At 37.7% G+C, this 21,725-nt stretch overlaps 1 protein-coding gene and 1 pseudogene across 1 annotated transcript; one reads left to right on the plus strand and one right to left on the minus strand.

Moving 5' to 3' along the window:
* Positions 1-3,319: 3,319 nt before the first annotated feature.
* Positions 3,320-14,115, minus strand: RPN10 (regulatory particle non-ATPase 10). Its single transcript, XM_088946154.1, has 11 exons — positions 13,569-14,115; positions 13,354-13,467; positions 13,025-13,130; positions 8,118-8,232; positions 7,828-8,037; positions 7,419-7,734; positions 6,688-6,811; positions 4,885-4,988; positions 4,725-4,793; positions 3,610-3,688; positions 3,320-3,470 (listed from the first exon to the last, which is right to left on the minus strand). Exons 1-10 carry the CDS (start codon positions 13,578-13,580, stop codon positions 3,644-3,646), a joined length of 1,215 nt encoding a protein of 404 aa, XP_088802280.1. The 5' UTR covers positions 13,581-14,115; the 3' UTR covers positions 3,320-3,470; positions 3,610-3,643.
* A 174-nt stretch (positions 14,116-14,289) lies between these two features.
* On the plus strand, positions 14,290-20,649 carry LOC148849963 (WAT1-related protein At4g30420-like; annotated as a pseudogene).
* The last annotated feature ends 1,076 nt before the right edge of the window (positions 20,650-21,725 follow it).

The raw sequence follows: 21,725 nt of genomic DNA on the forward strand, positions 1-21,725 counted from the left end.
CATCTATAAGATTGTGTGTGTGAGGGGACACATCACATTATCACCAACTCTCATATGGAAGAGTCCCAGCAGCAGGATATTGGTGTCCACCAGTTGTTTGTTCTTAGAATCTTGATTCCCCACTCTCCCAGTCTTCCATCCATAAATTTTCTTTTTTTCATTTTTATTTTGATGGAGCCAAGGACGGGCTGCTGTTTGCTAGTGCTATGGGTCTTTCGCTTCATGACTTCTTCCTCCTGTAAGTAAGTAATTCAATGCTGGTGGTTGGCGGTGAAGTCTACGGTCTTCGAAAGGGTCCAAACTCCAAACTCCAAACTGAAAATCATGTTCATGCGTACATAGCTGCGTATGCATGCATGTGCTAATGTACATCTGTGGATGGAATATTGTCCGGATGTAAATCCGGTCCGACCTGAAACCTTTTCTAGTGAGTAAACCGTGTGAGCCCTACTGGCTTTATCAGTCATTCAAAGTGCTAATGCACTTTGAATGTCTTGAGCACTGAAGCTGATCTTGAAATATTAGTACCCAATCACCAAAGCCCAAGGGTGACGCATATGGGTATTCTATTCATCTACTGCTAACAGCATTCGAGTCCGGATCTGCTCCTCACAGCATCTCTTTCAATCTCACATCAGGAAAAATATTTCCTGTACTTGTATGTTATTATTCATAGTAGATGTTCCCAATACACATGAGATGTGGATGTGAGGAGCAAATCCCAATTTGTAGCATGGTTTTTAAAACTGACCTGACAATCGAACCGGTCAAGGGTCCAGTTATCAAGTCGAATGATTGGCCCGTTCTGATAAAAAAATAAAAAAAATTTAAAATTTTGAAAAATGGTCAAAACGGTTTGAATGGTTCAAATGGTTAACCGGCCGGTTCAATGATTTGTTGACCAAAATCAACGATTTTGGGGAAAAATGGAACTGGTGAGGTAATCGGTTCCCAGTTTTTTTGGTCCGATCTGGCTTTGAAAACCATGATTTGTCGGCGGGAGTAACTATGACTCTCTTAAGGTAGCCAAATGCCTCGTCATCTAATTAGTGACGCGCATGAATGGATTAACGAAATTCTCATTGTCCCTGTCTATTATCCAGCGAAACCACAACCAAGGGAACAGGCTTGGCAGAATCAACGGGGAAAGAAGACCTTGTTGAGCTTGACTCTAGTCCGACTTTGTGAAATGACTTGAGAGGTTTAGGATAAGTGGGAGCCCTCGGGCAGAAATGAAATACCACTACTTTTAACAACTTTCACCCTTCTAGAGTTCAACCGTGTTTTTCAGTAGATTGGGGAATGTTATAATATGTTATGCATAGAAAATACACATATTCTTCCACCCATGCATCTCCAATCCAACAGCTGATCTGCAAGTCATTAATTAGGTAATGAATAACCAATTGGGATCCATATGGAATCATGGTCACATAGGCTCAGTTTGGAAAGAGTACAAATACAGATATGTACAGTACAGATAGATATAAAATAATACAAAATACAAGGTTTTACACTGTATTTGTATTCCTTCCAAATGAAGCCATAGAGTCAGAAAGAATATAAATACAAATATGTATAATGTAAATACATGCAAAATAATACAAAATACAAGGTTTTATACTTATTTGTATTTGTACTCCTTCCAAACAGCCATACGCACAATATTCTGGACCAACGTAGGAGATTCCATTAGATGATTGCAATTTCAGTAGGTCGAGATTGAACTTACGAAGACAGGAGGAATGGAGAGATTAGACAATCCTCTTATTACTACTACTGCTTGGATGTTTATATATCAGTGCAATTTGTATATGATGCCGGAAAGGTGCAAAGTCTTCAAATTGAGTGCCCAACTTTGTACCCCTATCTGCATTTCACTAACATTTAGTTGCAACGAGGGGGGGGGGGGGGTGTGTTCTTAGTATCATGATCGTTTTGAGTAGAAACAGTATTACAACAGCACCACATAGGTATTCAGAGTTCAATGGTCAATTTTCATTTTTATTTGGAGACTGTTTTGGGATAAAAACTTTGATCTGGTATTTGAAGGTGCTCACCTGTGTAACACTAAAAACACATTTCCCACGAAGCAGGATTCAAGTATAGACGGCGGCACCTGTATTTCAAGAATAAATGGGTGTTTCAACAACCCAAAACACTTTCAAGTTGAGTTCAGATCTGTTATCAACAAACACTAACAAAACGGACCCAACTAACCATGGGAGTCGCACATCTGGAACATCTATCTCCCCAGGCCCAGATGTGGCTTGCTGGGACAAGTGTTGGGAGAGTTTGTTGGTAACAGACCCCTACCCTTTCAAGTTGAAAAAGGAATAATACATAACGGAAGACAACCTAAAATGCCTACAAGCATGACACACCTGGAAATCATCTGATAAACCACGTACTCTTTTACAGGTAACTGGCCATTTAGGGAATGAAAGAAGAAAACCGGATCCGAAATCCAATAGTATATAATTAAATTGGATATAAATCATAAAATTAATTGTACATGGAGTCGACAATGCCCATGCCCCTAATGCCTACTGGAAGACCACTCACCTATTTCACAGCACCCTGGAGCCGCTGAGATATTGAAAACTCAAAATCCAGCTTAGCTTTAGAGAGAAGCCAATGACTTGCACAGATGCCCCAGGGACAAGAAAGCTGTTAATGAACTAGATTATAGGCTGATTTTTTACAACCCTTAACCCTCATTTGGATATTGTGCCCTTGGGGGTGATATCTGTGGTGGTGGGGTCTTTCCTGAATATGAGGCACGTTTGGACACTGGTTCGGACATGGATCTGTAATGTTGGATATGAACTACCTCACTTTACCTAATTTCTGTCTTTAGAATTTAGCAGTACTGGCGCCTAGTATTGCCAACCCGAACCAATGATGGGCGAAACAATTCACAAGTACCCAACTATACTACCACGACGCAACACGGGTGGCCTGCCCAAGGTGTAAATGCTCAGCGTCTCGGACCATCTTTACACCTCGACTACATGCACAAGGATCAGAGCAATCCACACAAGCTAGTGCGGGGGCTGTCAATGGATGACTTTTGTCTTTTCAAAACATAATGCCCTCCACTTCAAAAGTTGGAACATCATACGCTTAGGCTATGTTTGGTTTGAAGGAAAAGGTAGGGAAAGGAAGGAAAAGACGGGAACCTATACAAGGTTTGTAAAGGTTTCTTTACCTTTCCCTTCATTTCCTTGCATTTTCCTTCAAACCAAACATAGCCTTAATGTTTGTCTTTCCTCTCAACCTCATAGCATTACCTAATTACTAATCATTAACGATGGCATTATCTAATAAATTAACATTAATCCAACTTTCTGTAATTCCATAATTCTTCCACAAGAAACATCTGAACAATAAGAATAGATTTTTGAGAATTCAGTAGATGGAACCCACGCCTCTTCGTACACTAAAAAAGATGAAAACAATGAGCTTATCTGCAGAAAAGGACCAGGAAAAAAAAACTGTAAGAATGCTTAAATATTGCATTAAACATCATCAGGAGATCCAACCCACTGCATCAACTATACTGATCCCTATTACATCATTATCAAATAATCATGAGTTAAACTTTACCTCCTAAGAAACCAGCAACAGTTTCCAAGAATCATCACTTGTCCTCATTTGGTGGCTTATCGTCGTTCTTCTGCTCAGCCTAGTAATTGAATATAGTCAGAGGAAGAGATGTATTTATTTATGGATAGCTGGATGGTAGGAACTAGCATTGGGTGATGAGCCCTTTTTTTTCCAGTTTGAAAGATTAGTTTGTTGTGTAACTTTATTTATAGAACACAAGATGTAGATCTGATTGTAATTAATGACAAATAACATGAAATCCATTCCCAATCTTGCTTTCTAAATCTAAGTCTAAAACATACATTTCAGCAGTTCTAACAGACCTTCAAAACTGAGTAAAGAAGCGATTTTGTTAACCTTTTATTATTTGTTACTACATACAATTCCCTAAGGGGGCGTTCTTTTTTTTTGGATTTTGAGGGGGGGGGGGGGAGTTGGTCAATAGGATTTTGGTTCCCATTGACCAAGAATCACACTCTTTTTTTAGATTTATGTGGGGACCAGGGAAAGTTTATTTTAAGTGATACAGATCTCCTAGGTGAATAAATAACTTTCCCACCTGGGGGAAAGTTGTCAATACTTGAATGGGACAAAAAATGCACCTTTTAATAATGGATTTTTATGGCTGAAATGGTCATTGCCTTATTTACTTGGGAAATAAGAACATGGGTAAATGCACTTACCCGGGTAAGTGTTTCCCAGGAAAAACTTACCCAAGTAATTGCATTTACCCGGGTAAGTAACTTACTGAAAAGCAAATGGGGCTTAATAGGTACATAATTATGTAAAATGTAAATGCAGCATATAAAAAAAATCATAGAAAATGCATTATTAAGAATGTTCTCCATTAAGAAGGCATATTTCAAATAAACTCCTAATACTTAGGAGGTGAAAATAATTTTTTTAATAATTACTTTGGAGGCAAAAATATTGAAAACATTTCATGGTTATATGGCTACCATAAAGTAAGGGAAGGAGAAGAAAGTAAAAAAATAAACTGATGGGCAATGGCATAAAAAGGGGTAGTGCATTCTGTTACAACTCATGAATATAAAATCTAAATAGTATGTATCACATAGCTCAGATTCTACATGGCAAAGGTCTCATGAACTTACCTCTGATTGGCCTTGCAAAGACGCAAGCAAATCTTTTACAGAAGGGTCATTTGGGTCAACTCCTGGAAGCTGTGAGAGAAATAATATATCAGGAAACTTGTAAAGCAAACTAGAACTAATCATTTATGTGGTTGACAAGTTCAACTTAACATATCCATACCGAAGCAAGGATAGATGACACAAAAGACTGGTCCCCCAGGACCTTGTTCATCTCTGTCTGGGAGGCTGAATCTTTTGGATTGTCTTGCACAGACATCTGAAGGGCTATATGCAATCAAAAGAAGGGCAGCAGATCAGAACATGAAGGAAAGGAAAAAAGAAAAACGTGAGTCAACTTGGTCATGTGAGGGGTGACATGGCAAAATCTTCCTTGATGTTTAAATCTCCATGAATGCGACACAACCAAGTTGAGAAACAATCCTGAGATGTTAGATGAGTTGTCACCTTCATGTCCCTGCTGTGAACAGCCAAAGCAGTAACTGATTCCCAGTTTCCCACAACCAAAAATAATAATGCAATAAATTGCACTTTCATCACTATATCTCAAAAAAGGAAAAAAGAAATGGACAACACAAACTGTCATCCAAGAGATGTATTCATACTTCGAGGTACCTAGTTTTTTTTTTTTTTTCTTTTTGATAAACAAGAACCTAGTTATAGTGATGTATTTCATATGACACACACCTCCCTTCGTCATATGAGGGAACCCTTCACACTGCAAAGGTTCAGATTTGGAGACTAGCACCAGAAATACAAGAGATGTATTTCATACTTTGAGGTACCTAGTTTTTTTTTTTTTTGTTGATAAACAAGAACCTAGTTATTCTTGAAATAAAATGTTCTCTAAATGCCATTACTTTCCAATGTGTAAATAACCACCAATGTATATCTTAATTAGGATACCACTGTTTGATGGGGATGGCTATCCAATGTAGCCTGAAACACACACACACACACACACACACACACACACACACACACACACACACACACACACACACACACACAAAAGGTTAGATTATATCCAGTCTATATGCAATGCACATGTACAGGGAAGCACAAACAGGATATTAAACATGTAAGACACTAGCACATGTATCAACAATAGGTGAAAAAAAGGGTGCATAGAGAAGCATATGTACATGAATGCAAATGCAGGTACAAATCAGAAAGCTACAAAAATAGGGAGTTCTGCCTACACTTCGGTAGGGCTGTCAATGGATCGGTTCTGCCCAACCGAACGAACTGAACTGATTAAACTGATTCTGTTTCCATGATCTTGTCCTAATTAATAATTGGGTTGGCTCCAGTTCTTGCTTGTTCCAAACCGATTCATACCTGAACCAATTAATTTATTAAATATATACCTATATCTAAGGGTTTCCTAGTTTCCTTATAATTTTTATTATATTTAATGTCTGAACTCTGAAATGGTAAATTTGATAGATATTGTATAAGATAATATTAGTTAACACTTGATTTATTAACATATAAATAATTTACTAATTTACTTTCATTTTTATTAAGGCTATATTATTAAAATTCAAATTGTAAGTTATTATTTAAATAAATAAATGAATATGTCAGATGGACCCAATTATCCTGATTATTAATCAGATTGGTTCTGGGTCCATGATTTTGTCCCAATTAATAATTGGTTCAAAACCGGGATACCTGTCCCAACCCAGACCCAACCCATTGACAGCCCTACACTTCAGTCTGTTCTAATAATTTAAGGCCATCAAACCAAGAAAATTCTTCTAATCATGAGACAAATAACCTATAATTGAAGCTTCAAATGCATGAAAGGAAATAGATAATCACATAATAGGTCCACGATGAAATCAGAATTATTAGTACTGAAAAAAAAATGTGTAATTCGCCATGAATAATAAGCACATAGAAGTTCAACAAATAATAGACCTAAATATGGAAAACGTCTCAACAGAATATAAGAGCTCACCAAAGGCCAAATCTTGGTCCTCTGTAGTTGCCTCTGACATATCTGTGTCACCCATAGAGTTACTAGTCCTAGGATCATCCATTGACATTGCAAGGGCCTGTTCTAGCAATGCAGTCTCATCATCCTGTAACCATTTCACAGGCAGAAACGTTAAAGGGGCTTGTGACATATCATGCAGAGCAATTATAAATTGCCAAGTAAGAAAGCCAATATCTGCAAAACCGAATGAGAACCTATTGAAGTTGCAACTCTTTTTTTATGAGATCATTCATCTAGTAGACGCATTTTGCAATGCTGAACTTGGATTTTGACCAATTTATAACAAGAGACATGCAGCAATTGAATACAAGATCAAGTGACATGGCACCAAAGGAGAGGCACTCAAAAAAGGAAAAAAACTGCATTCTACAAGCCAATACCTTCTGCTAACAATGACTGAATGACAATACCTACTTTCTTAGAAGCTTTCGAGCTGGTGATGTGAATTAAATTATTAATGATCCACAAAGGATAGTTCCTTTGATCTAATGTAGTAGATATATTTAGACATTGTGGTTAAATGCCTAAAACTGTTTTCAGATAACATGACCACTGACCACTGACCAGAAGTATACACAGAAAGACAATAGTGCATTTTTTGAGAGTGAATAAGTTTCCAATACATGTCCAATGTGGTCACCAAAAGGTATATATGATTCCCAGTAAAATATAAAAGCTGTGATAAGACAAACCGTTAAATCATTCTTTTTATTCTCAGCTTCAGGAGCTGTAATAGTTTTGTGTTCAGTCATGGTTGTATCTTGTGAATTTGATGGCTGTTCGCCTCCTTTTTCTTGTCTGGCAGCTTCCTCTGCAGCCCTTTTAGCAGCAGCTTCTTGCCTTGCTCTTTCTTCTTCCATGGAAACTCTAAGGGCAAGGGCTAGCTCAGGATCTAGATTGGGATCAACACCAAAATCAAAGCCTGACACCCCACCTGCTGCAGCCGCTGCTGCTGCCGCAGCTGCAAAACCACTTCCCCCTTCCCCATCCCCAGTGAATACAGGAGTGCTGTAATGAAAAGAAGGAAGCCATTTCACTCAAAATGCACAAAGATGTGAACTGTGCCATTAAAACACACATACACACACAGTGGATGCCAACCTTATGAGTACATCGGAAAGAGCATTTGGACCAGGTGGAACATGAATGATGTGACTGCTGTCATTATTATTTACAGCAGAAAGGAGGGCCTCCAGTTTTTCTGGCTTTCCATCATCTCCCTCACCAAAATCAACAATATCAAGAGCTACACTGTTCTTTTTTAACTTTCTTCCAATTGTTTCTAATACCTTCTTGTCATATTTGACTGGACTGAAAGCATGGTAGATAATAATAAGAATAAAATTAAGAACTCAAAGGTGACAATGAAAAATAAACATCGAGATATCCACCTTCCAGCGAAAACAATAATTCTTTGTTGTTGCTTTTTGTTTTGGCGATGTTTAAGAGCTAGCTGAGCTACCTGAATCCCTGCAGCCAAGTTCATCTCACCACCTATTTCTAACCCTGCATTCATCGTGCAACATATCTCAACATGTAACCATATTTGATAGGAAAAAGAAGGAAACAACAGTCAATTCATGGAATGTTAATTGTTAGTTTGAAAGCTCAATTCTTTATAAATGCTCACCACAATTAGCATACCAATAAATATGGACTGGAAACAGAATGAAATGAAGTAGTTAAAATAGGGGTGCAATACTGCAATTTGTGTCAGTCTCAACTCTCAACTGAATCCAATTGACCAGCTCAATTTTACATCTACCTAGTTAGATAATGCATGCAGATAGGATTTAGATATAGGAATGCAACCCAACCTAAACCAGACCTTGTCTGTTTCTTTTCAAGTGTATACAGTATGTAACAAGCCCAACTCCTTGAGAATATGTGTATACAGAATCAGGTATATCATATCCATATCCAAGTTCATGGAGACTCATGGATAAACCAAAATACTAGGGGTTTTTGAAAGTTTGGGATAATGGAAGGCAACCCTCTCAAGCTGTTAAAAAAAACAAGTATTGGTCTATCGATACACACCCATACTGAACTTTTGGTATCAGCACATATCGACGATATTTTGATCCTTGCTTGTGAGTAGCCAGACCCTACCTAACCCAAAGTGTTGAACACACAAATAAATTCAACCGAATACAAATTTCAACCCGAACCGAGGTCAGCTCAGGTTAGATAGGGTCTGGATTTTAAGTCTTAGGTATTATTTATGTTTACAAACTTAACATATATGACTCTATAAATTATGCAATAAAAATTTCAAAAAAGAAAGAGGTGCAGGATTTGAAGATGTATAAAAATTGAACAACCTTCATATACAACATTATACATTCATACATCCAAGGCAACGAAGTCAACTAGATTCTAATCAAAAGAAGAATAAGATCTAAATGGTAGTTGACTTACACTAAGTCAAGTAGATTGCAAGTTGGTCTGTAGAAATATATCGAAAGTCACAACATAGGGATACTTGGTGAAGGTAGATGGCTCATACTGAAGCCATGTAGTTGTTCAGCTTCTGGTGTAAAATCATATTTAAGTGGGTCAATACAGGTAGATTCCTTCTAGGACCATAACCAAGCACATAACTTGGTGAAGGTAAATATACATAGTAGATACAAAAGGAATGATGAAGCTGATTTTGGAGTTGTAACTAGGTCAAGTTAGGGCAAGTTCATTTTGGCAAGAACAGGAGTAAGTCGAGCGCATAACTCTCAAGTGGTGAAGGCTACGACAATCAGGGGAGTGAGTGATTTTGAGCAGGAGAACCAAAGCAGGGAATATAACCTTGGAAAGTGGCTGTAAAGAACTTGTGACAGTTTTGTCCAAATCCAAATGTAGGAATGCCCAAAGATGGGTTTCAAAACCCAAGTAGAATGGCTTAAGACCCATCCCCCAGTTTGGCTGACTGATGTGTTGCAAAGAGATAGAAACAGTGTGCCTGCTTCTCACCTCAGTTTGAAACTTTATCAGTAGTTTTATATCTCTTTTCTGTGTTTCTCTTTAGTTTTATTATGTTTTGATGTTTTCTTGTGCTTTCTATCGGGTTGTGGTTGTGTTTATATTCAGGTCAATGGCATTTCAATTACCAAAAAAAACAAAAGAAAGAAACGCTTAAGAAGAGGAAGTTTCCTTAAACCTTTTGCTGATAAAAACCAGATGAAATTTCGCTAAAAAGTTAATCTAGTAAAGATACAAAAAATGGTAATACACATCAACAATGTTTATCATAACTTACTTGAAATCAGTGTTTCTGAGCCATTGTTGACCCAGACAGTCAGACCGTTCGGCCTGGAAACTGTCCAGGCAACTGGTTCCCTTTCACCCTTAACCCGTTTCTGGGCTAGAAACCGTTGACTTGGTCAGAAAACTGCTGACCTGGTGGTCAAACCGTCGACCCGTTCGACCAAGACAGTGGTTCACGTTTTAATAAGGTGCAAGGAGATTGAAACAATACTGCAGAGAGACCAAGACAATATTGCAGCGGTTCACGGTGAGAGACTGAGACAATATTGCAGAGAGAGAGAGAAAGAGAGAGATTGGAGAACAGATCAGACCACGAGAAAGAGATTGGAGAACAGAGATCGGATATCTCAGTTCTTAGATCTCGGATCGGAGAAACAGATCTGATCTCAGATCTCAGTTCTGAGATGATCTCAGAGAGATCCGAATGATTGCCACCACGTTGCCATCGCCATCGCCGGTGAACGCCGGATGTTCTTCCCCTTCCTCCCCCCCTTCTCCTCCTTCCCTCCTTCCTACTTTTCCTTCTTTCCTTTTCTTTCTCTCCTTTCCTCTTTTTCTTTCTTTCCTTCCTACTTTTCTTTCTTCCTTTCTCAGCTGACAATCACATGTCCCTTTTTTCTTATAAAAGAGTAAGTGTAATGAACCCTAATATTTCAATATACTCAAACTGCCTGAACCGTTTGACCCGGACAGCCAAACCGTTGACCTGAAAACCGGTGGCCACAACGGTTTGGTTTTCAGGTCAGTTTTTAAAACCTTGCTTGAAATGACTTATTTTATTTTGCATCACGGCATCACCAATCAATATATGTTGAGGGGCTTCCAAGTGATAAAAAATCAAAACAATGAAAGGACTTCCCATTCCCTAGAGTAGAATATGACATGGTTGAGGCATATGCCCAAGGCAAGGCAAAGCCAAAACACAGCCTCAACCACCTTGTCTGTTTCATCTGAGGCCTATACATGCACCTCACCACCTCAACTTGGTTAGGCACACACCTCATCATCATCATAATCTAAGCCTCATCCCAGCTATATGGGTCAATTACATGAAACTTGCTTCACCACTCCATTCTGTTCAAAGCCATATCCGATGTCAAATAATGATCCCTCAAAATCATTTCTTACTGCTTCAATCCATGTCCTTTTTTGTCATCGTCTAGCTCTACTAGACCCTTCAACCTGTAATAGATCACTTCTTGTGGGTGCTATGTGGCTCCCTCTACACGTAATCAGACCATCTTAATCAACTTTGCCTCATATTATCACCAAATGAAGCTAGTCCTAGTTTCCTTTGAATGTTCATTTCCCCACTCATCCATCTCAACATTCACATCTCTGGCAAATACATTTTTCTGACACATTGTTTCTTGACTGTGTAACACTATTTTCCATACAACATTGTTGGCCTTACAACTATCTCTTAAAAACTTGCCTTTTAGCTCAGGTGATAAGCACCTATCACATATGACTCTGGATACTCCCCTCCATTTTGCCCACCTCCATCAATTTCTCCCTTGTTATGGATTATTGAACCAAGATAATAAAGGGGGACATTACACAGCACTGCACATTCTATTTTAGTCCTACTTATTTTAAAACCTCTTGTATCTAAGATATTTGTCCATAAATATAATTTCGTATTTAATCCTTAGTTAGTTAAATCAATTAGTACCATGTCATCAGCAAATAACAATCACCATGGAACCTCCTCCTGAATCATCATCATCATCATCATCATCATCCATGCCTTGTCCCAACTTATATGGGATTGGTGGGACCTCCATGTGTTTATTCAATTCATCCATGACCAATTCAAATAAACAAGACTAAGTGCTAAACTTTGGTGAAGACCCATCTCAACTGTAAATTCTAATGTTTCTCTGACTGGTGTTTTAACATTTGCTATTGCACCCTCATACATATCCTTAAGGAAGAATATACCTCATTCTCAACCATAAATTATCTAGATGAGATTATCAACTTTATCATTAAGGAGTTTCTTTGCAATAAAATGCAGCTATGTTCAAGTGGAATGGACATCCAGAAGTAGAAATATATTTCTTGATCAAGGGTTCTCATCAGAAGTCACCATAAAGAATATGGATATTGCAGAAAGGATCAAATTTTCATCCGTTTTCATATTCAATAGCTCCACTAAGAATTTTGGTTGTAGATATTTGGGGCTAAATTATTGAGCTCTGGACTCTTATTTCAGTGCAACCAAGAGTACTTATTATTTGCATTAAAAGATTGATTATGCACAATGACTTAGAATGATAGGCACTAAAGGTCCTTTCAAAGGGCCACAAACAGAACCTGGTTAACTATCAAGATCCATAAATCTATAAACTATCCAGTCATTGAAGATTTTTCAAGTGGTACATGTTTGCAAAAACAAGATGGAAAATTAATAGTAAAGATAAAAGACATACTATCCAAGCAAGTCACGAGATCCTATCATGTAATCTATATCTACTTATGATTTTCAGTGTTAATTTTTATTGCCAAGAGACCTTTAATCTACAGTCCCACAGAACCACAAACTAATTGACTCCTACATTCTCCTGCATAATCTGCAACTCAAACAATGTATAGTGCCATCCTGAGATTATTGCATCGCAAAAAAGCATATAAAAAAAGAGATGGTGCTTCCATCCTACAACGAAACCAAGTGCATATGACACTAGGCAAAATTAGCAAAGTCACGAATTATGAAATCGGAGTCCATACCAAAAGCAAGTAGCTGGCAATCCTTTGAGCTAATAAAAGGAATGGTCAGCTACACTCAAACTCTAGAATATCAATTTCCTAAACCAAATTTGTCCATAAAACTCAGAAATCCAACTAGGAACGAAAATTGCAAGTATCAATCTTATCGCACGAGTGCAATCTATTGGAAGTTCACAATACTGAACATAAGTCTACATGAGGATCAAACTATCAATCCGAATAAAAAAGAACATGAAAACTTACAATCAATCCATCTGAGGATCAAAGTAAAGGCGGAAAGAAAATATAAAATGAGGCAAGGTACCGTGCATGCAAGCCAATATCTTGCCGAGATCACTGGTCGGTGTGACCAAAACACGAACTCCTTTGCCAGCCATTGTTAGAACTCCCACAGTATTCTCAGGATTTGACTGCAGATAAAAATATCTCATTCGCATTAGAAACAAGCCCTAAAACAAATTTAACCGAAACTATAAACAAACGAAAGACGAAAGCAATTCCAAGAGTCCATTCAACAATAAAATAGTTAAATAAATAGAAGCATCAAGTGAATTAAACCAAATCATAAATCCCCTCCACTGGAAAGACAATTTTCAAGGAATTGTGACGAGAAAATAGACAGCTGCTAATTACCTGTGTTTTAGCTCCGCATATGAGATTAACAGCATCTGCTTGCGCTTGAAACCGAGTGGGTGTGTAATCACCGTTTCGCATCCATTCCGAATTATCGATACAGATCATAGTAGCCTGTCGAACAACAGTTTCGATCAGATTAAACCCTAATCCATAAAAAAATGAAGAAAAAATCTTATCCCATTGTTATAGATAAAAAAGCTTAAATTACTGACCTCGAGCACCATGGTGGAAGGTTAGAGGAGCAACAGCGACGAATCGAGACGGACCTTGGAGTTCTAGTCTCTCTGTAATTTTATTGAACTTCTGCTTCGATGCTTCCTTGCACAATAAGTAGGGGATGGATGATCTGATTGTTTTTTGTTTGGGCATATCTTTAAGTTACCCCTGAAACTTGGTAAATTCACTTACAATACCCCTACCTTTTTGGAAATGATCTTGCGGTAACCTTAAGTTTTTTAATTAAATCCTCCCTTATATGGTCAGTTTTGCCCTCTATTATTTTTCAAATTTTCAAAACAAACCTCAATCTAAAAAAAAAAAGAAAAGATAAAACTGATTTAAAACCTTCGTTCCATTTCTCATAAAAGAAGAGGTATATTGCCAGTAGTGCCTATTGATGTATAACTCAACCCTATGATGATAGCATTCAATAGGAAGACGTTATCATTCCAAATTTGGCAAACGAGAGATTCAGCCAGTTGGATGTTTCCGCATATCAAATAAAGGTTGATGAGTCCTCAGGTTTGGAAGAATTTGATTTGAAAAATGAAAAAAACAAACGTTTGAATTAGAATGCACAAGACATAGTTTGTCTCAATTAGAAAATTCTAAATAGAGAATTTTTGCTTTGAATTAGTTATTTAGTTTTAGTTCTTTTTTAGGAGATGGGAAAAAATAGTCCGACTCTTTCTTTTATGTTTTCAAAAAGTCAGAATGATTGAAGTTTCAAGGTTGCTTTGTGAAGATGCAAAGTTGAATGATGAACCGTTTGTTTTGGTTAAAGAGCTGTATTTATTTTGCCTGCAATTTTTTTTTTTTTTAAGTTGTAATGCGCTTCTCTTTTGTTTTAAGCTAGGTTAAGATAGAGAGGTATTGTTGGGTGGATTTTTATAGCTTTAAAATAGAGAGTCAGCCATTGTTTTGAAGATTTACATAACATAGGAGTATTAAATCTTGCATTTTATATTATTTTTTTATGTATTTATATTGTATATATATTTATACTTTATACAACTCTAAGACAATTTCTTAATATTAGGAATAGAGTAAATCAATTTCTTAAAATTTTGGGGTACTTTAAGACATTTCCCATACTTTTTTTTTTTTTGTATTAATACAATACGTTAACAACTCATAGAGTTAAGTGGTAATAGCATATTCCAATCCACATATCTAGACTTTGTGTGGATCGATGTCAAATCTACAGGATGTGGTTTATAGGAGGCTACTAATAGACTAGGAGGGGGCTGTAATTTCAGATTTTCTAAGGTGGAGTGCAGTCTATTTATCCCCAAAAAATAGTAATAACTAGCCACCACTCACTTGTCCCCTATTGGACTTTTTAATTGCCCATCCATGTCTACATACATGTAATGATGGATTGTGCGTAGCCGGGCTTTACATTTATAAGTTATAATAAGAGAAATTCCCGATCAGTTCCCTGTACTTTGACTCGAGTGACAATTTGGTCCCCGAACTTTAAAATGCAACAATTTTGTACCCAAATTTTCAAAATGTGACAATCTAGTACCCTAACTTTCTAATTGTGACAATCCAGTACTTGTTGTTAACTAATCTGCTAATCAACTGTTAAGTGACTTTTGAAAAGTCAAAAATGCCCTAAGAATGCCATTTAATTCTCTTTATCAACCATCCAAACATTTGACAATAAAATGAATAGTCCTAAATTCTAGATTCTTCTAAACAGACACCAACTTTTTTGAATAGAAGAGGCTAGGATTTGGGGCTAGTCAATTTTTTGTCTACGTTTGGATGGTTGATAAAGAGAATTAGATGGCATTTGAAGGGTATTTTTGACTTTTTAAATGTCACTTAACGGCTGATTAACAAACTGGTTAACGATAGGTACTGGATTGTCACATTTTGAAAGTTTAAATACTAGATTGTCACATTTTAAAGTTCGGGGACCAAATTGTCACTCAAGCCAAAGTACAAGGTACTGATTGGGAATTTTCCCTTATAATAACACTGCTCGAACAACCTTTCTAGCCTTACATCGGGAATATCTAAGTACTTATGGCTATGTATTTTACTTCATGGGGAGATATTCCCAATGCAATGCGATAAAAGGTTGCTAGGGGTGGATTCAAGCCAAGCCGAGCCGAATATTTGGATATTCGAGCTCAGCTCGATCATAAATTACCAGGCTCGAGCTCGATTCAAACTAGTGACTTGAGTTCGAGCTCAATTTGAACTAGTGATTGAGCTCGAGCTCAACTGCCTCTAATTGCAGGTCTCCTTAGCAGTCGAGGTGTTGAGCCGAGCTGCCAGGCCGAGGTCTCCCTCAACTGATGAGGTGCTGAGTCAAGGTCTACCTTAGTTGCTGAGATACTGAGTTGAGGTCTCCCTAGTTGCCAAGGTGTCGAACCAAGGTCTCCCTTAGTAGCCAAGGTCTCCTTCAGTAGCCGAAACCGAGGTGACACCTTATGTATATGTACTTGACTAGGCTCATGAGCCTTACGAGCCGAGCTATACTAAGCTTGAGCTTGGCTCGGTTTAGATCAAGCTTAGCCAAACTTTTCATGAGTCGAGCTCAAACAACTTGTGAACAACTCGGCTCGTGGCCACCCCTAAAGGTTGTTTGAACGGGCTTTGCATTGACTGAAGTCGAATTCAATCCTAGGCTTAGTTCCATTGTCCCAACAATAAAAAAAGCCATAAAACTATATATACACATGACACACGGGTGAGGCTAGTAAGGGCTCGTTGTCCCCACATCCTTATCCATAGTACATTACAGTTACACATTGAAAATATCTTCCTTTTTATTCACAAGGAGAATTTCCAATATTTGGCGGTGGTGTTTTGTGGGTAGAGATGTAGGTTGCGTTTGGAATTGGTGTAAATCAAGAACAGTGTAAAAATTTACACTAGTTTGATTTTGTCCGCATTTAGAAGGAGAGTGTAATCATGATTGACGTAAAACTCCACATTGGTTTAGTTTTGTGTATGTTTGAATGGAGTGGAATTTTACGTTGATAATCGATGTAAAACCTATAAAATGTAAAGTTTTACATTGATTTTATTGATGTAAAACTTTACACTTTTCTTTTTCAAAAAAACAACTGTCACTTTCATGGTTCAATATAAAATGTCATCGGTGTACTTTTACACCAATGACGTTTTAGAGTGATTCCAAACGCAGCCTTAGTAACAATTTATGGGTAGCATCCGTAGTGAGACTAGCAATGCAACATTGGGGGTGTTTGAAAACATGACGTGTCTTGTTTTTTTAATGAGAACAACAAATATATCAACAAAAATCATAATTCAAAAAAAAAATCCGGCAACCTCTTTTGTACTATGTTTAATAAAATGCATTGATATCGATACATAATTAAGGGTCCATTTGGTTGGTAGTCGGAATCGGAATCGGAATCAGAAAGGTCCATTCCCATAGTCTGTTTGGTTCAGACAGGAATAAGAATGGGAATTAAAATCAACAGGAATGAGATTTCATTCCGAAGGGAGGGGCAGGGAATGGCCATTCCCTCAAATGGGGGATTGTCATTCTAGTAGGGCACCTCATTCCCTGCCCCTCCCTTGGGAATGAAATCAAGAATGAGTCCCAAGGTGTAGGGGTGGCAATTTTCACCCAACCCATCCATTTACTTGGCGGGTTGTGTGATCAACTTGTCACCCAACCCGCCCATTTAAATGGGTTGGGTTGTGGATAACCGTTGGGTTAACCATTACAAACATTAGTATTAATTCTTTAGCCTTTTTTATTTTCTTCATTTGAATTAAATAATTTATAATTAATGCATTAATTTTCTATTAATTATTGACTAAATTTAGTTTTGCCTTGAATCAACACACTTCACCCAACATAAATCCAAATCAAATTGACCCAAGTCCGGATCAATTCAACGCGGTTTAACCCGATCCAACATATACTAATTTGGATTGACTCAAAACCGAAATAGACCTCGGACGGGATGGCTCGGTACCGCTTGCTTTGCCCGGTTTGGGTCATCCAGTTTGGTTCATATTCGTACAACCCGACCTGGCCTGATTTACTTCTTTTGACCCGCTTCGGGCTAATCGGTTCGGCCCCAAACCCATGCACAAACCTGATATGAGCCGACCCAAGTCAATCCACAATTGGCTGAACCGGTCTGGTCTGGTCTGACCGGATTGAACTGACCTGGTCGGGGTCTGGCCCGACTAAACTGAACCGGTACCGATCCGATCGGTTTTGTCCGACCAGACTGAACTGGTTCGGGCAGGTCTAGTCTGACTAGGATGATCCGGATCTAAATGGTTCGACCACTCTTGAACTTGATGTGATTACCTCAAAGACAATCCAATTAATAGTTCAAGTTGGCTTGACTGATTTGAACCTATGTGGTTTGTCAAATCCGAAACCCAAACATAGTTAAATGGCTTTGCTGCTTGTATAAAAATAACATGCACTTAATGTAATTTGAACCTTCACCACTTGTGTAAATAGCAACTACTATTACCACTAAGCTACAACTAACTTATTTGTTAAAAAGGAGTTAGTTTTTTGTTTTAAGTATATAAATATAATATTAATGGGTTTGGGCGGGTTGGGTTGCATTAAAGCGGGTTTGGGTTGAACCCAACCCATTTAATTTTATATAACTGGGTCATTAATGGGTTGGATTGAAATTCAACCCAAACCAAACCCAACCCAACCCGCCCAATTGCCACCACTACCAAGGTGGTTGTGGTTTACAAATTGACTGTTGCTACTCAAGTCATGGGACCTGTTGCTTGTTTTGCTAGGAGGAACAGCACTACAGCAGCATCACATCTCTCTCTCTCTCTCTCTCTCTCTATATTTGTAGTAGGAATTCAACCAAGGCTCATATTCACAGGAGAAGCTCATGTAGGCAGGCATTAGGAGTAAAGAACTTGTGCATGATTTTTCTACTGTCATTTCTCAGGTAACAGACAACACTCTGGTTTTATATGTAACAAAGCTCCTTTTTGTGCCTTAATTCTTCTGTGGCAATTAATTTATCCGTTCTTCTTCATTTCATGGCCAGCAGGTCAAGCATTTACAGGTCATGTTAATTAATAAGTGCTTAAAATTGCCGGGTTCTTTGCAGGATAACCATCACTGTGAATTTATATTTTGAGGGCATTCATGTTTCATCTTCTTCCATTGTAGCTGCAATGAGCAACCTAACCCCTACGATTACATTTATAATTACAGTCTCCATTGGGTAAGCCTTTGTGCTTCATACACTATCATCAATGAACCACAACCTATGCAATTCACATAGTTAAAGATTAGTAAGTGGGTTTGCTCATTCAAAAAAATTCTAGGTCATACATACACAACAACAAGCTAGGGAAATAAAGCTAGTTCAAGCCATAAGAACCAACCTTAGTAAAGACAATATCTCCTATAATGTAAAATCTCCCTGTTCTACGGTACCATACATTGGCCAAGAATGGACGGTATGCTTGGTTTACCAAGATTGGTTTGAACATTCTAATGGAGGATCCTCTATCTGGTGGATGGTTGCTGGAATTGGCGAAATCATCTCTTAATGTTCCTGAAATATGATAGTTTGTCTTTAAAAAACTCTATGAAAGAATTTAATAAAAAAAAAACTCTATAAAACAATTAGAAAACCATTTTACTATACTTGTAGGATGAATCTGAACCTGTCCACTTATAATTGATTCTATACATGCAAATACAAACCATTCAAACTCACTTAACTAGCTCTATATAATCAACCCAAATTGGCTACAAACTGGCTTGATCATCCAGTCCAGTTTTTAAAAATTAAGGCTCTGTTCTGATGGCGAGAGCCTCTGAGGTCCACCGACCATACCACCAAGAGCCTGTGGTTCCATGGATTTGATTCCATGCATCCATTTTCAGAAGGACGCTGAGTAACCATCTTGACTACTGGGTCATCAGCTTCATCAATAGAGTCAATCAGCTCAAAATTTCATAGAGAAATGAAAGCCAAAGCACCAAATTACAGGACTTGAACCTATTAAATCTACAATATATGAATCAAATCCCAGGAAACTAACACCATATATTTCTTTTGTTTTCATCAGATGGGAGAAAATAGACATTGGAAGCAAGAAAAACATGGCTAAAGTTCTTGGAACCACTTGTTATGTTCGTGGAGCCATTTTCATCTTAGTTCTAAGGGATCCCAAAATTCCAAACTTGAATTTTCATACACAAAATTCTATGTTTTTATTGGGTTGTCTCCTCCTCCTTGCAAGCGATTGTTGCCAGTCATTATGGATGATTTTGCAGGTATCCACCCATTTGAAGTTGCTTGATGTTTAACTCTTAAGATTGTCAATGTTCTTATCCAACTTGTATACTGGCAAAAAGGTCCCTGTGTCCAAGTTATGTCCTGAAAACCCCTCTTTGTCTGCTTTGATGTGTTTCATGGCAACCTTATAATCAGCTGCTCTGGCATTATTTCTAGAACCAGACCCAACATCTTGGACCATTAAATCAAGTTTTGAACTTCAGTGCGTCATATACATAGAATAGTGTTTATATTATGTTCTATTTTAGAGGTTGAAGTAGTTATCATAATATCTCCAGTTTTAATGGTAGACAATGGGAAAAATGCAGGGGATTGTGGGATCTGGATTATCAATTTTTCTCCTATTTTGGTGCATCTCAAAACGAGGACCGCTATTTGTTGCAATCTTCACCCCCCCCCCCTCCATCCACCGTGATTGTCACCATTTTGGCCTTTTTATTTCTTCATGAGGATCTTTTTTATTGGAAGGTATTATCTTAAATCCCAGTGCTCCATATGATTTAGTTGTTCTGTGTTTGTCTTCCTTTTTTTTTTTTTTTTTGGAAATTGGTAATATTACTCTGATGTACTATTTTATATATTTAATCAGTTTGGCATGTGCTGTAGTTGTTATTAGTGGTTTATATGCTGTACTAGGGGGCAAAGCTAAGCCAGAGATTTAACAGATATGAAAGCAGATGAAAGATCAAGGAATGAATCCACCATGAGCTGCAAAATTGATCTGCAGGAACCTCTTTTAGCTGGCAAGTCTCTTGGTGTTGGTGAGGGATGAAGTATTGAAAGCTCAGTCATGATGTAAAAGTATAAATGTTCTATTTTGAAACACCAATTTCATGAGGGAGTATTTTTCACCTTATACTCATTGCAGATTCCACTGAATCCATCTTTTACTTTGTAATTCATTAAAGTAATAGAATAAACCACATTAGATATTATTTTCTAAAATGTTTTTCTTTCGGCTATGTTTGGTTTGAAGGAAAAGGTAGGGAAAGACAGGGGAACCTATACAAGGTTTGTAAAGGTTTCCCTACTTTTCCCTTCATTTCCCTGCATTTTCCTTCAAACCAAACACAGCCTTAGTTCCTTGTCCCTATCTGAAAAATTTGAAGCTTGCCCATCAATTAGTGGCAATATACAGTTTTACTTCTAATAGTGGCCAAACTTTATACACAATGTCTCATTTCTACTATAAGGGAGATCTATCGAAATTTAAGTGGTGCAACATGACCAATAGAAGGCATATATAGCCAAGAAAAATGACAATGACATCAAATACTAGGCATTTGATCATTGGAGCTTCTAAATTAAGAGCAATGCTAATAACTCACATACAGTCCCAAAGTTAAAGATATACTCTAACTATTCCTTTCACACATGTTCATGTCAAGGATGATTATGCTTTTCCACATGGGGTGTTTTGGTGACACCACCATGCAACCTTGGGAGTAGATCTCTAATTCTACTCAAAAGAGTAGGGTTAGCATTTGTTGGAGTTGAAAACTCGAGTAGAAGGAAAGATTTCGTCCTTTCTTTTTCTCGTTATTTTTTTTCTTTGCAAAGAATGAGTTTATATGTGCTGGCCTTGTTCCACTTCTCCTAGTCCTTGTTCCACCTCTCTTAGTTACACACAAACTATTATGATAAGAATTATCCCCTGAATTACGGGATATTCTCCTAGCTCACGCCAATACTCCCCCTCACGTTGGTGCGTACAAATCTTGGATGCCCAACTTGCCAAGTGAGCTGTAGAAGTTTTTATTGGATACAACTTTTGTAAGTATATCTGCCAGTTGGTCTTCAGACTTGACAAAGGGAAATCAAATGATTTTATCTTCATATTTTGTTTGA

Source organism: Nelumbo lutea, chromosome 5 (assembly GCF_056320005.1).
Source record: "Nelumbo lutea isolate HS-2025 chromosome 5, American lotus-T2T, whole genome shotgun sequence".
In the NCBI taxonomy this organism is placed as follows: Eukaryota; Viridiplantae; Streptophyta; class Magnoliopsida; order Proteales; family Nelumbonaceae; genus Nelumbo; species Nelumbo lutea.

Coding starts and splice junctions, on each gene's coding strand:
- RPN10 (XM_088946154.1), bottom strand. Junction 13,131..13,353: donor TATGCGGAGCTAAAACACAG/GTAATTAGCAGC, acceptor TTTTATCTGCAG/TCAAATCCTGAGAATACTGT. Junction 8,233..13,024: donor GATATTGGCTTGCATGCACG/GTACCTTGCCTC, acceptor CGATGAATGCAG/GGTTAGAAATAGGTGGTGAG.